The 14984-nt window shown below is 40.8% G+C and overlaps 1 protein-coding gene across 2 annotated transcripts in view; it reads left to right on the forward strand.

Annotated features, from left to right (window-relative positions):
- The window catches only part of plcg1 (phospholipase C, gamma 1), a 41467-nt gene that overhangs the window by 24681 nt on the left and 1802 nt on the right, over positions 1–14984 (forward strand). Inside the window, exons 21-33 of one of the 2 annotated variants that reach the window (XM_042491369.1) lie at positions 27–104; positions 216–319; positions 554–647; positions 828–897; positions 2892–3055; positions 4155–4251; positions 4406–4630; positions 5372–5520; positions 6210–6324; positions 7889–8050; positions 8140–8228; positions 10112–10386; positions 10485–14218. In XM_042491369.1, the coding sequence (XP_042347303.1) occupies positions 27–104; positions 216–319; positions 554–647; positions 828–897; positions 2892–3055; positions 4155–4251; positions 4406–4630; positions 5372–5520; positions 6210–6324; positions 7889–8050; positions 8140–8228; positions 10112–10386; positions 10485–10527 (1665 nt within the window). In that variant the 3' untranslated portion in view covers positions 10528–14218. Of the gene's footprint in view, positions 1–26; positions 105–215; positions 320–553; positions 648–827; positions 898–2891; positions 3056–4154; positions 4252–4405; positions 4631–5371; positions 5521–6209; positions 6325–7888; positions 8051–8139; positions 8229–10111; positions 10387–10484; positions 14219–14984 lie in introns of those variants that run through there. The other variant, XM_042491370.1, reaches the window with a different exon arrangement.

The raw sequence follows: 14984 nt of genomic DNA on the forward strand, positions 1-14984 counted from the left end.
TGTGTTAAAAATCTGCTGTCCAACAGGAGCCAGACTATGGGTCACTGTACGAGGGCAGGAATCCAGGCTTTTATGTGGAGGCCAACCAAATGCCAACATTTAAGGTGAGTGTCCAGCACAGAGGAGTTCATGCTTGTTGAATTCTTCACCTTTAGACCTGAATATAGTGAAGATGGTCAACATGCATGTCACAGGCTTCTGTCTTGTCTTTTCAGTGCACTGTGAAAGCCATGTACGAGTATAAAGCCCAGAGAGACGATGAGCTCTCCTTCGTTAAGAACGCCATTATCTCTAATGTGGACAAACAGGAAGGAGGATGGTGAGTGACTTGCAGAGCATTTATCCACAAAGAAGCTCTTAATTATCCGCTTAGACAAATCATATTTGTGCAGGTTGAGAGAGTGAAAACTTATGACGGGGTGAATCGTACAGGATGGGACTATGGGATGAGATTAAAAAAAAATGTAATTGTTCTGATATTGACCCAATGTTGGCATCATTTTAGTACCACTGTGTTAAAAATATCATCTTTTCCAATGTTTTTGTGTCTCAGGTGGAAGGGTGACTGTGGAGGGAAGAAGCAGCTGTGGTTTCCTGCTAATTACGTGGAGGAGGTCAGTCCGTCCGCGGCGGAGCCTGATAGAACCGTGAGTATGAAACCTGAAAACTGAGAGTACATTAGGGCACCTGCACCCTCCACAGGAAGTTTGGGTCTCTTCACTCATCTGTCAATTACCCACTGTCAAAGACATACATGTGTTCTGTGGATTATGGCTTCAAAACAGGTGTCAACTTCTTTCCTAATCCTCCCTCTCTCTGTCAAGCAGGAGATGACAGAAAACAGCCCTCTGGGAGATCTGCTGAGAGGAAGTGTGGACGTGTCTTCCTGTCAGATTGGTGAGTGGCCCCTCCACTTCCTGTTCATGCTGCAGGGTTGCAAAGCAGGCAGTCATCTTGCTGCGGGGCAACCTTCTTTTTTGGTCATTGTAGGCAAGCACATAAAATGCCCTTTCTTCTTTATAATCAAAACGCTCACAACTTTTTGTAGCATCATTTTTGTTCATTATCAGCCTTTTCTATTATTAATTCTTCCCTGTTAGGTTTTTATTGTCACTCTTTTGTTTCTCACAGCCCTTTATTTATGGTGTTCTATTGACATCCTCCAGCTCAGTCAATACACACCCATTAGTGTTGGCACATGCTTTCATGCATTGTTGTGGCCTCTGCTAACCACAGTTAATACCTGAGCCTGCGTCAGTGTGTCTCTAGCTGTTTGGCTCCATCTAGTGGTAAAAAGGGAAATATGTTCTCAAACACTGAGTTCTAATGCTTCCCTCACAATGACCACTGGCACTATCACAGCAGTTGAAGCCATTGTTTTCCTTTGGAGAAAGGGGTGACGCTGAACCATGAGGCAGGGCTGTTGTTTATGTTGCACAGCACTCGTCTCTGTGTTCAAAGTTCAAGTTATTTGAACTTTAACCCTGTTTTCCTCTGACCTTTTTATAAAACACATCTAATCACATAACATCAGAGATATTTAAAACATAACAACATGATGTAACTTTATTTATATAGCAACTTTCAGTGCTTCACACGGCACGACACAGTTTAAAGAACACTAACAGCTATAAAATGTTACTATACTATATATATATATATATATATACATATATAAATATATATATATATATATAAAACATTAAAGATGTTCCAGCTGGATTAAGTTTTACTTGCATCAAGCAAGGAAGCTATTAACAGACACTGGCTGAATGTAAACACTCCAAAACAGGAACACTGGCTGGAAATAGACAAAGATATTTTAGTTATGGTGGGTTGACATAGGTTTTGAGAGTGTAAGAGAATACATTCAAAAAGAACTGTAAAACAAGCATTTGTTGTATATGTAATATATTTTTTATTTAATTTGTCGGTCTTGTTGTTATTTTTTGTGTCAATGTTAGGCTTTTCTGTTTATACCTCTGCGAATACTCAAGAAAAACTTCAGTAACAAAAAAAGAAGTTGAAAAAATGATGTTTGAGCAAAGAAACTGTCTGAGTTTCTTTATAAATTCATAAAAACAATAATTTGAGAAAGATAAGATAGATTGAAAAGATATTGATTAATAAATAATTTTGTATGAATAAATAGAGATAGATTAGACTTGGGTGTTGTTGTTTTGGTTTTTTTTGTTGTTGTTTTTTTTATACCGTCCTAAAATTTCACCTTGGTATGTGGTATATGACAGTATTTGTGTGCAGGGTAAAATTCGGAATTATAAGAATTATAAATACAGAAAATAATACCATAGATTTCTACATACCCCGGTATACTGTAATACAGTAAAACCACCTAAGTCTAATAGATATATAGATGGATCTGATATGTAGATAATTAGCTTGAGCATATATAGTTCTGTTGCACCTGTTCTCTGGTAGGAAAGTTATTTATTTAATAATCAATGTTATATTATGATCATACATTGAATTTTCATTGATAAATAAATAAATAACAATGTTTATATATTAAACAAACTGCAGTGAGTGAAATGCAGACAGTGATATTCTCTCCCCATATCTACCACTAATTGTTTTGTTTATTCTTTGTCTAAATGCTTTTATTACCATTTCATTTAATTTTTATGTAATTTTGATAAATATAAATAAATAATTAATAAATATAAATATATGATAAATAAATAAATCAGTCAATCATAAATAAATAATCCAGCTGATAATAAATAAACAATATAAATAATAAATAATTTGACATTTTGGATTATGGCCAAATCTAGTCTGGGTTTAAACAGGAAAGGAGAACCGTGTTTGTCCTCCTCAATGCTTATTTTTGTCTTCCCTTTTTCTTACCATTCTCCTGTTTTTCTTTTCAGTTGTGCGTCCTGAAGGGAAAGGCAGTAGGCCTCATGTCTTCTCCTTAGTGCCAAACCCTTCCATGCGGACGGGCCAGGTGCTGGATGTCGCCGCCAGCAGCCAGGAGGAACTCAAGGAATGGGTGTTCAAGATCCGTGAGGTTACAATGACCTCAGAGGCCAAGGTAAATATATATAAATCACATGACAGAAAACGCAGGCCAGGACTCATACCATGCTCATGCCACAATTAGGGTGCAAAGAGCAAGTCATGACTTGTGTTAGCCTTATAATACCCATAACCCTTATTTAGGAAGCTCTGACTCAACAGTGTTTGGTGTATGGTGTTTTCCAGGAATGCTATTCTGCACAGTCACCACACAGTCACCACCTGAGCAGCAGTTGTGGTAGAAGGAAGGAAAAAGGTTCAGGCTAGCGTTAGCGTCTGTAGCTACGGTTACATGCTCACCAGTATTCCCCTTTTATTCCGAATATGACAATATTCTGAGTTTGATGTCGGTCATATAAAGAGCATAATCCATTTAAATATTCCAAATTAGACTGTTTTACGAATTTTGCATTCTCAGATTAAGACACGTGGGATATGACTGTATTATCCAGTTTTTGGGAGCAGCACTTGGGCATGTATACAGTCAATTCGCAGTATGAGTCTCGATTGGAATTTTTACGACAGTTTGTGACAAACGGCCTCTCATCTGTTTATGGGTGGCTCTGTGCGTTGTCATGGATACAAAGTACACAAACCAGCTCGCCAACCGTTTGCAAAGCTGTGGGAAAGAGATGCATGCAAAATTAAATCCCACATTTCTGGCCAGAAGGAAAAACACACCTACTTTTAAACATTAAGGAAGACTTGTGTATTAACAGGTTTTTGGATATGTGCTGGCAGCAGTGTACTTTTCAAGAAAATGAAGGAAGGAAAGAGTGAGTCCAAAATGTCCGCCACTTGTAGGTAACTGAAAAAACCCTATGCTGATGCAAAGAAGCCAAATGACAAGCTGCTCCAGCTATTCTACTTCTCCATAGTTTGATGTGATAAGTGGCATATTAGAGCATATTAATTGGAATATACACGGCTGCATGTAAACAGGAGTGTTAGTGGAATATTCATTTTCATTAGACATGTAAACAGCTTAGAAGGAATATAGTCTTTTCGGAATAAAGAAAAAATCTCATTTGTGCATGTAAACATACTCAGTGATATGAAGTGATGTGAGTTACTGTTGGAGCAGATGTATTTAAAGTTTGTGTCCCTGTGCCCAGCTGGAGGAGGGAAAGATGATGGAGAGGAGGAAGAAGATTGCACTAGAATTATCCGACCTGGTCATCTACTGTAGGCCTGTGCCCTTTGATGAAGACAGTAAGGACTATGCACACTTGTTGGGCTTTGAGTATGCAGTTTAACACACGCAGGACATGAGATGTTCCTGATTTCATACCTATGACATGATACAAAAAGGCACATGTCCTACATGAGCACAGGTATGTCAGTCTTCTCTCTCTGCCTCCTGTAGAAATTGGCACAGAGCGGGCCTGTTTCAGGGACATGTCATCCTTCCCCGAGACCAAGGCAGAGAAATACGTCAACAAGATCAAAGGGAAGAAGTTCTTGCAGTACAATCGACTGCAGCTGTCCAGGATCTACCCCAGAGGCCAGAGACTAGACTCCTCCAACTACGACCCTCTGCCCATGTGGCTCTGTGGGTCCCAGCTGGTAGCGCTCAACTTTCAGACAGCAGGTATCTCCTTTTTTGTCAAAGCAGATAAAATAGCACAGAATGTCCTTTTTATGCCTATGCACCTGCAATAGCCGAGGCCGGAGGCATTATGTTATCGTGTTGTCCATCTGTTTGGACCATTTTTGTAAACAAAATATCTCAAAAATACCTCGAGGGAATTTATTCAAATTTGACACAATCATCTACTTGGACTTATGGATGAACTGATTAGATTTTTGTGGTCAAAGTTCAAGGTCACTGTGACCTCTTCAGTCTCATTCTCATGAATGCGATATCTCATAAACATCTTGAGGGAATTTCCTTAAATTTGGCACAGACGTTTGGGTGTACTCAAGAATGAACTGATTAGATTTTGGTGGCCAAAGGTCAAGGTCACACCCACTTTACATTTGTCTCATTCTTGGGAAAGAGATCTCTCAAGAACACCTTGAGGGACCTTTTGAATTTCCTCAAAATTGACACAAACATTCGCTTGTGCTCAACAGTGAACTGATTAGATTTTGGTATTAAAAGTGCAAAGTCAATGTGACCTTGCATCCTCAAATTTGGCACAAACGTCCCCTTGAACTCCAGAATGAAACATAAATCATGTTTTTGGCCATAACTCAATAATTCACATGTTCACATTAAACTGTGAGTGCAACTTAACTGGTGCACAGAGGCATACAATGGCTGTATATCTAGTTGTCTTACTCTTCCTTATTTTTTTTTACCTTCCCCGTTCTTTTTCCCACCGCGCAGACAAACCCATGCAGATGAACCAGGCTCTGTTCATGCTAAACGGAAAGAGTGGCTACGTCCTTCAGCCGCCCATCATGAGGGACGACAACTTTGATCCCTTCGACAGACATACGCTGCGAGGCCTAGAACAGGTCACGCTAGAGATTGAGGTACAGTTTAGAGAGCATTTTACTATGTATATGCATGTGTGATTCCATAATGCAGAGGTTTTCAAACTGTAAGGTACTCCTCCCCAATGGGGCGTGGAAGAGGTTAAAGAGAGGGGGCACATGAGATGTGAGGCAAAATACTGCATGACGTGAAAGGGACAGGTGCTGCTAATGTGCTAAAAATAACATAAGATGGTTATTTTGGCCTGGCCGCCGGTTAGGCACATTAATTAACACAGTCAGTTTCTGCAGCAGCAGCTTTGACACACAGTTCATGGAGGCCAAATCAGTTAAAGCAACATGTAGGTGAAGATTCTCCGTCATCCAGGACATGGTCATTCTAAAAGCTATATTATAGGTAACTGGACTTGCACGAGTTCCTTGAAATTCAAGAAAAAGTTACTCTCCAGAAAAAGATTCTTGAAAAATGAAATTCATGTAAGTCCAGCTGCCTATAAAATAGCACTTAGAATTGCCAAATAGGGTACTTTAAACGCACCCGATTGCTACAATTTGTGTGGAACTCAGCTTAGTGGGTGGGCTCATTTTAAAAGAAAAAAAATGTTTTTGTGTCATTCTGTAGTATGTATTCAAATCCAAAAGTTCAAATGTTGTTACACTTGTAACACTTTGCATTCATGTTCCTCCTCCAAAGAAGTCACCTGTATTCCTCTTCCTCTCTTCTGAAGGTTTTGGGCGCCCGGCACTTGCCCAAGCACGGGCGTGGCATAGTTTGTCCTCTGATTGAGATTGAGGTGTGCGGGGCAGAATACGACAGTGCCAAGCAAAAAACTGACTCTGAAGGTGAGCGCTGCCCTAATTTTAACCATGGGTGTGTCTGCCAGAAAAGTTACACGCTGCCAGAACTGAAGGAATGAGTAGCTGCTGTTTGCTGGATACATAACTCTCGTGTAATTTCCTTTCTGGTTCTAGAAAAACAGGAAGTTTTACAAACAACAAAGCCGTGTGTGGGAATAAAAAAAGAAAATATTGGACACACTTCTGACACAGCTCTCATCAGGTTTTAGCCAAAGAAGAAACATTACAGTACAGTGTTTTATAATACAGACTTGCTTGCCACATGCAGCACTATGATCTTGTTTTGCTACTTTTACTCTCTTAAGATTTTGATATGCCTGTATTCAATAATAAGTAATGTGTGATGGTGACTATATAGATACTGGCAGCATTTCTTCCACTCTGCAGTCTTTCTTTGTGTTTTGCTAGCATGCAAAGTAGAATATTGAGCTTTCAATAAAGCTATAAAGTAGTTTTAGCCTGCAAGCAGAAGTTGAGACATTTTTTTTATCTTTAATGGCATGAGGGTTTGCTGTTAGGGACAGCTGATTCTAAGCCTTTTGCAGTGATATGTTTAGTTTTAGTTTGTGAGTATGCATTTTCCTCTGCGGTTTTATTTATGGTTATCTCTTCTGCACTTTGGTTCTTTTAGCAGAGCAGGCAGTGAGCCAGACTCAAGTTTTATTTCAGTGTATTGCATTGTGATGATGTTGAAATTTTCTGTGTAACACAGAAATGCTATTTTTAAGATTAGGAGCTGTGATGTAATTGCTGAAAATTTTACCAGTGATTTATAAGGACATCCCAGTCAGATATCAAAAATCACTATTGGGGCCAACCAATTCATTTTTTAACTGATGGGCTATACTGAGCTGCATAGAGGCCAAACCATTCCAACCCAATCCTTTATTTTACATCAGCTGGTGTTTTTAAATAACAGCAATGCAAGGAGGGAAACTGTCGCCAAAAAAAAATGGAAGTATGTCCCTGTTTATTTATGCGAGTTCCCAAAGTTATCAGCACTCATTTCATTTCAGCTCAGTGCGAGAGTCTCTAGTGTTTTGCTGTTGTCTGTGCCACATGATGTTTCACCACCCTGCTCGGAGGAGAGACAGTGGTGTAGAACAAACGATAAACTCACCATAACACTGCAAGTGCAACAAAAGCCAATGAGTAATTTATGTATGTAATCCTTGCAAAAAATGTACTCAAGACAAAAATTAACACTCAAAGGGATAAAGATCATTCACGTAACTGAGACAGAGGCTGCAACAAACACTGGAAAATGCTCTCTTAAAGGGACAACTAAATTCTCCCAAGACAGTGAAAAGACCAGGGAAATTAAAGAGAAGTTTGTTATTTTATATTTTATTATGTTAAAAATTGATTTTTTTCTTGATGTATTGCATAGCTATTAAGTTTACAAGTGTAAACATTAGATTAATATTAATAACTTTAATTAACTTGTGCACTGTTGTTACTGGGGGAGAGTAATGCTATTACAGTTAGGAGACCAGTGGTGGAAACATTGTACATTTCTGTGTGTCCATCTTTTTTTTGTCCTCTCCAGCTGATAACGGTCTGAACCCCACGTGGCCCCGAAAATCATTCCAGTTCGTAGTATGCAATTCTGCCTTTGCCTTCCTGCGCTTTGTGGTTTATGAGATTGACATGTTCAGTGACCAAAACTTCCTGGCACAGGCAACTTTCCCCATTCATGGCCTCAAGACAGGTACACACAACATTAGCATGCTCTCTGAAATGACCTTGAACCCTGATGGAAATCAGTGCTGTGACAAAACTCTCTTTGTACAACACCAGGTTACCGGTCAGTACCTCTTAAGAACAGCTACAACGAGGATCTGGAGTTGGCCTCTCTGTTAGTCCACATGGACATCATCAGAGGAAGGGTAAGCTGCTGATTCTGAGACTTTTTTTAAACCTCCTTTGTCTTCGCAATCAACAATCGCAGGCACCAAAAACATTGATGAAAACATAAACCCAATCTGACACGTCCTCTCATATATCTCTGACATGTAGAAATGTTATAATTAGAGCACACATACATCGCATTTCTTGGCTGTGTGAGGTAAACTTTTGGAGTCTTTGTTAGTGACGACAACTTCAGGAAGTGACTGCACATGCCCAAGATGTGATCCAACATGTAACCACCTGTAAAACTGCCAAGTGTTAGTCTTTACTTTGTTTTTCATAAGGATTAGACACATTGGATATAATGTGTTAATTGACACACCGAGCCAATTGTTGAAAATTGGTTGATGTTGAGCTGTCAGTGAGCGTCTGTCGCCCTAGTTTTCATGGCGTGTCCTGCATTGTTTATATTTCTCGGCCCTTGTTGGTGGCTTGTCTGCCAATTGTCTGCTCGGTGCTTCGGTATGATGAATCAGCTCTGCTGCTGATTCATCATACCGAAGCACCGAGCTCTGACACATTCCTCACTCAGAACTGAGTGTGTGAGATCAAAACAAACTTTTTATTAATTAATTGATTTACTTTTTTTTTTTTTACTGGGGTCCCTACAAGTAAACATTACATCCTATATAAAACAAGTATATGATTTAAAATGCAAGGCAAAAATAAACAAAAAACAGCAAGAAAACAGGAAAACTAAACTATCAAAATTAATAACAGCACTACTAAAAACAGCATGTACATTCATTCTTTTGTTTTTTTTTAGACATTAAGATCAGCAGTGCAAACAGTTTGCAATAGTTTGTGTTATTGTGCTCTAGCATACAGTAAATTATATTTTATTGATATTTGTTCATTCAACATGGAAATAGCATCTGGTATCTTTGCTGTCAGCCTCCTGGTTTCCCTCTTTGAATGACGATTATCGGTGACCGCCGCCTGCTGGTATGGAGAGTTTTCCTCTCACACAGGCGCAGAACATATGTGCTGGTTGGCCGTTGATTGTAGCCATTGCTGTATATCAGAGAGCCACTTTTTGGCAAAGACACAGGCGACGTGAGGCAACATAACAGTCAACCTTTGTCGCCACTAGTTCTTTTAAGTCAGTGTGGTGTGTCTGGCAGATTTTGGACAGAGCTAGGATAGCTCTTCCAGTCTTTATCAAGTCCCGAGGAAGAGCGCCAAGCTTTGAAGCAAATTTTACATAATGGCCAAAAGTGGAATTACACCATCATGTGACGCTATGGGTCCCAGAAAGACTTTTTTCCCATTGGGAAAGAGACATCTGTAAATCAGTGGATACATTTTTGTGAGCATCAAAGCCTCCATGAAACGACTCATTTGCCTATCAAGATTTGATCCCTTCAGTTTGATAGCATTTGGAGAGTCTAAAAGAGCAGCAAGATTAAATTACTTGATGTCCTTTCAAGCTAGCGGGACGCTGAACCGGGAGTCAGCTGCTCGGACACATTGCACATGCCCTATGGGCCCCATAATGTGGAAGATCTGGGTACTTTCAGACTGCGGAAATAGAGCGTTTTTCGCCTAATGCACCACTGAGCAGCTCTCATTGTAATAAATGGGGGCCCCGCCTCCATGCTGTATCCAGGTTTTCTTAACACATCCATGGTCTTTATGCTAAGCTAACCAGCTGCAGGTGGTAGCTTTATATATACTTTACAGCCATGAGAGTGGTACCAATCTCATCTGACTCAAAATAGTGAAGCATATATTCCAAAAATGTCCAGCTCTTCATTATAAAATGAGCCTGTGTGTAACTTCAGGAGGAAACTCTCAAAAGTTTAACTCTAAAGAGGCCTATGGAGATGAATCATCTCTCTCCTCATCACAATTCTCTCAGGATGAAAATGGCGAGGTCTTGAGCCCGTTCCTTGCAGTCGGGGCCACATCAATGTCAGCCTCTACCCAAGCAGGGCGGGAACGTTTGGGGGAATTGAACTCCGTGTCTTCGACCTCCTCCAACATGTCTCCTGTGCCCCAGTCGCCGGCCCAGGCCATGGCCTACAGGGGGAGGGAGGGCTCCTTCGAGTCCCGCTACCAGTCCCCTCTAGAGGACTTCAGGGTGCCCCAGGAGGCACTGTTGGATCACATGGACCCACAGAACAGACAGACGAGGTAAATGTGTGGTGTCTTGGATTTTTCTCATGACTTTGCGCTGAGTTTCGTAGCAGTAGAAGATTCCAGACATCCTCCTGTCTTTGTCTTTACCTCAGGATGTTGCGGAGGACCAGAGTGGGCGGAGAGAACCGTGTCTAAGTCCAAGCCAATCAGGACGCATTTCTGTTGCACCCCCACCCTCCCACCCACCCTTCCGTACCCAGTCGCCTCTCCCCGTACTGATGATGTCACTGACTGCTGTGAACACTGTTTCCATGGAAACGCCCACCACCGCTTTGGCCTACATTTCAGGCAGCTCTCCCTCCCTCCATTCTCCTACCCCCCCCCCCTCTCTCTTTCCCTCTGGCTCTCTCCCTCTCTCTCCTCTCCCTGCCGCCCAGCCTCCTCACCACTCGAGAAGGAGAGACTCGGACAGGAGAGGGAGGGCCGCTGAGAGGAAGCTGACTGCTGCGGACAGGAAGAAGGAACAGGACATTTACAGGAGAGCTAGGCTGAAAAAGTTCCAGCTCTGGACTGGCTGTTTGCGGAGCGGGTTGTCCTCTCTTGTGTTTTAGTTGTGCACAGCAGCTGCTTAGCTTGGAGGCTAAGAGGAGGGAAAGAGAGAGTTATAAAAGGTATCAGTTTGAAACTGTTTCCCGGTTAAGGTTCTTCGCTCTTCTCTATTAGGCGTATATGAATATATGTATTTATTCCTGCTGTGCTGTTGGCCGGAGAACAGCAGCAGCTGACCTGCTCTCAAAGAGCTCCTGTCTCTATGTTTTTAATTATTATAATTATTTAAACCTTTAAACATTCATAATGTGACTTTTCTTTTCTTTTTTGTTTTTTCTATGTATATGTGTAAAACACGAGGGCTCTCTACGGCTATTTTAATGTCTATCTCCTTCTTCTTTGTGGAGAAAATTATGCGCCTCCAGTCAAGCTCACACCCTAAACCTGGAGGATTTTTTATTTTGAAGGCATCAGGAAGAAGTCATAGCCTGTTTGTGTTAAAAGCAGCAAGAGAGTAGCCAGCATCGTATGTTAATGTCTGCGTACACAAACACACACATGCATACACACACAGGCTTTTTTCATTTCTAACTTACATTCCAGATAACTGCACATCATTCCATTATTCTGCACTGCAGGCGCCTTTACAAGCCAGTCTGACACATTCAAACCTCTGTCTCCCTCGATTGTCTTACTCCACATCCATCATGTCTGTGGAAAACCTAACACCACACTGTGCGATAACGCAGGACCAGGGATACTTGTTGACCAGATGAGGTTGTAGTCTTAAGAGGGAAGGATAATTGTGTTCATATTTGTCAACTTCTTCTCCTTCAGATTTTTGCTTGTATCATCTACCAACATGTTAATGGACCATTTTTAACAGCAGCACAGCCATCTTTTCAAACAAGGGATACTTCATAGGGCTGCAAGGTCACTGCTAAAAATGCTGCCGATTACTTTGCTGGATGATTTGATTAATTTTCAGAATTTGGTTTGAGGAACACAATTATGGACTTACATTTGAAAACATTTTGACATACAGGGAACACTGTAAATGTTTCTCTTTTGACAGTGTAATATACTGCAGAGGTGTGGACCTGAGTCCCATAATTTGGACTCGAGTCACATTAATTACAAAATTGATGACTTTTAACTTAAAAAAAATCAAAAAACTTGCAACTTAACTTGGTCTTTAACACCAATGACTTCACTTGGACTTGAGCCTTTTGACTCAGTTCATTTCCTGAATCAACTGGCGTTAATGCTGTTCATTTTCAGCACGACGACGCTAAATTCCACTTTGTTTGGACCAGTCCGACAGCATCCAGTCACACAGCAGGAGAAAACCATGAAGAGCGAGTGTTAAATTACTGAGTGCTAGTTGGAAAAAATTATACCAAAGATAATTTTCTTCTTGTACAAAAACTACGCTGTGGTCAACATGTAGTATGCAAAACCTGCAGGTCGAAAATTGCTGGAAGAGATGCAAAAAACTTGTTTTAACAAATGAATACAGATTTAGAGAAAAACAAAACAATTATTTTTGTTGATGAAGTACACATTACTCTGTCACAGTTACATTGCAGTTAGTGACAAGCGCATTGTGACTTGTTTAGGACTTGAAACTCAAAATTCAGGACTTGTGACTTGAGTGGACTTGTGATTTGCCATGCAAAGACTCAGTCCCACCTCTGCTACACTGTAGTTACGGACATTGTAATACACTTACATGATTAACTTTGCAGCCTTGTGTTTCTGTGGTTTGTGATAGAGTATTTCTGAAGCGTGGTTGTATATTACTGACATTTCAAATCTTCATAGAATTTTTGGCCCCTTAATTCTGTGTTTCGAATATAACTGACACGGCTCTGTGACTACAGTGAGTATAAAAACTGTTTTTATTTGAGTGGGTTTTCAACAGATGTCTCCTAGAGGTGGTTTTAGGTCCAGAGCAAAGGTGTTTACAACCAGCTTGTTTTTATTTGTCAGCAATTGTACAATAGGAGTTCCCCGTGTTTGAGAGGAAATTGTTGATTAAGTGAGAAGGTTTGCATTGCCTCCAGTAAACATGCGGTTTACTCTTCGCTGGTTCATTCTGTTGCACCACAAAGACATGAGGGACCTTTTGTGTTTGTGCTGCAGTGGTGTTTTGGGGGAGTTTTGTCACAAGCTGCTTCCCAGAAACCTGTGAGGATTTTAAGTTACACTGCCATGATGAAATTGCCACTGCCCATGATGTTTTTTTTTTGTGATGAAATGTGCACAATTGCAGACTTAGTGTAAACACCACGCGCCATCATTCCCAACTTCGGACTCTTGTTCTGGCTTCTGCTTATAAATGTTTGTCTGACTTGCTAATTGAGACTCTTTTTAAGGTAAATGTCACCTAAATGTGCAGGTTTCTCACTTCCTGCGTTTGTGGTTTGTTTGGGAGGAGCAGGCCGAGTCTAAGCTTCAGACTGTAGCTGTGTTTCTGTGGCTGATGGATGACAAAGGTCTGTGCTCTGGGCCTTCAGTGAGCCCAGACGGAGCTTGTGTTTAACCAGTGGTGTTATCCTTCCACGTTTGTATCAGAAACAGTGTTTTCTCTGCTCGTATGTGATGACTGTATGATGTAAACTCAGTATTCCCACTCAGTGTTTGACCACTGAGACACACCTAAGCCATATGGTATGATTTAAGGTAAAAGCAGGGACAGGAGTAAATACTTGAGGTCGCAACAAAAGCTTTTTTTAGCGTCTTGTGTTGGCGCCCCATTATTAATTCCGCCGCTCGCCCATATTACGCTTTTTTTTGCTCCCCTCCTGTAGTCGATGAATGGTCTTTTGTGGAGAGCTCCCTCCAATGCTGCATTGCTCTTATTGCTGACCTGTCTGCTTCTGTCTGTGCGCCTCCGTCTGCGTACACATCACATTAACGCCACATCCTTCACCTCCCCTGCTGGGCTTCAAGCACCCGCAAAGCCACGGTGCACCCACACAGTTGCTGTCACTTATTTTGACTGATCAGACCTCCTCTCAGCACTGTGCGAGCATGTGACTCTACTGTTCAGTTTGTAGTACCGGTTATAGCGGGACAACGCAAACTCCCAGCAACCTGTAAAGAGGTCTAGATGAACCAAAATAACCAAGAGCACCTATGTGGGTGTGCAGGGCCCATTAGTGTCTTTTTTTTCTTTTCTCCAGTCTTGTCTGTTTTGTTACCGACGGTCTCATTTACAATCGCCTTTCTGTAATGTGCCTAAACTATGGAGAGGAAAAGTATTCATTTTAATTTTGCCTTTCATATGAAACATATTCAAGCCTGAAAAGTAAATAAAATACTTACTACTTTATATGAATTTGTCCCATTTTTATTGCATTAAAATGTATTGTTTACAGTTAAATGTTCAGTGCGACAGAGAAACTGGGTTTCAAAAGTTTCAGGTTCTGCACCACAGGAAGAGTGTGCTGAAGTTTTGGTCTTAGATGTGTTAACAGCTGCCTGAGAGCATGCTGACTTAACTCTTGCAGCACTGAAAAAAATAATCAGCAGCCATTTTGATAACCGATTAAGTCGCTTTTCAAGCAAAATGCAGATGCTTCTATAGTCAAGCTTCTTGATTGTGAGGTTTTGCTGTTGTGTGCTGTTTTACGTGGTTGTGAACTGTTGGTTGGACAAAAACAAGCAGTTTTTCATCTCGGCCTTTGGGAAGGTATCGCTGTTTTCTGACATTTTGGGAGGGTGTTTTGTGCCATTATTAAAGACAGGGCAGGAGATTAGAAGACACAGATGGGGATGATGTGCCACGAAGGTCCAGCAGCCACAACATGAGAATGACACTGTCAATATATCAAAAACCCCAGGCCACATACTCTGTTGATATTTTGTAGGCTAAATTATTAATCAAGAAAAATTACAAATTAATTAAAATAATAATTATTTGCACTATTGAACAAGTTTTTTTTTTCAGTCGGCTCCGCATGACCAAAGCATTATTTTGTTTATTATCAAAGTTAGGCAGAAGTGATATATCATGAGATAGACCCCAATCAAAGGCGTAGGTTTCGTTTCAACATGGGGGTTCTCCACCAGAAAATTTGGAGCTTCTAACACTTAAT

Source organism: Plectropomus leopardus, chromosome 8, assembly GCF_008729295.1.
Source record: "Plectropomus leopardus isolate mb chromosome 8, YSFRI_Pleo_2.0, whole genome shotgun sequence".
Taxonomy (NCBI): Eukaryota; Metazoa; Chordata; class Actinopteri; order Perciformes; family Serranidae; genus Plectropomus; species Plectropomus leopardus.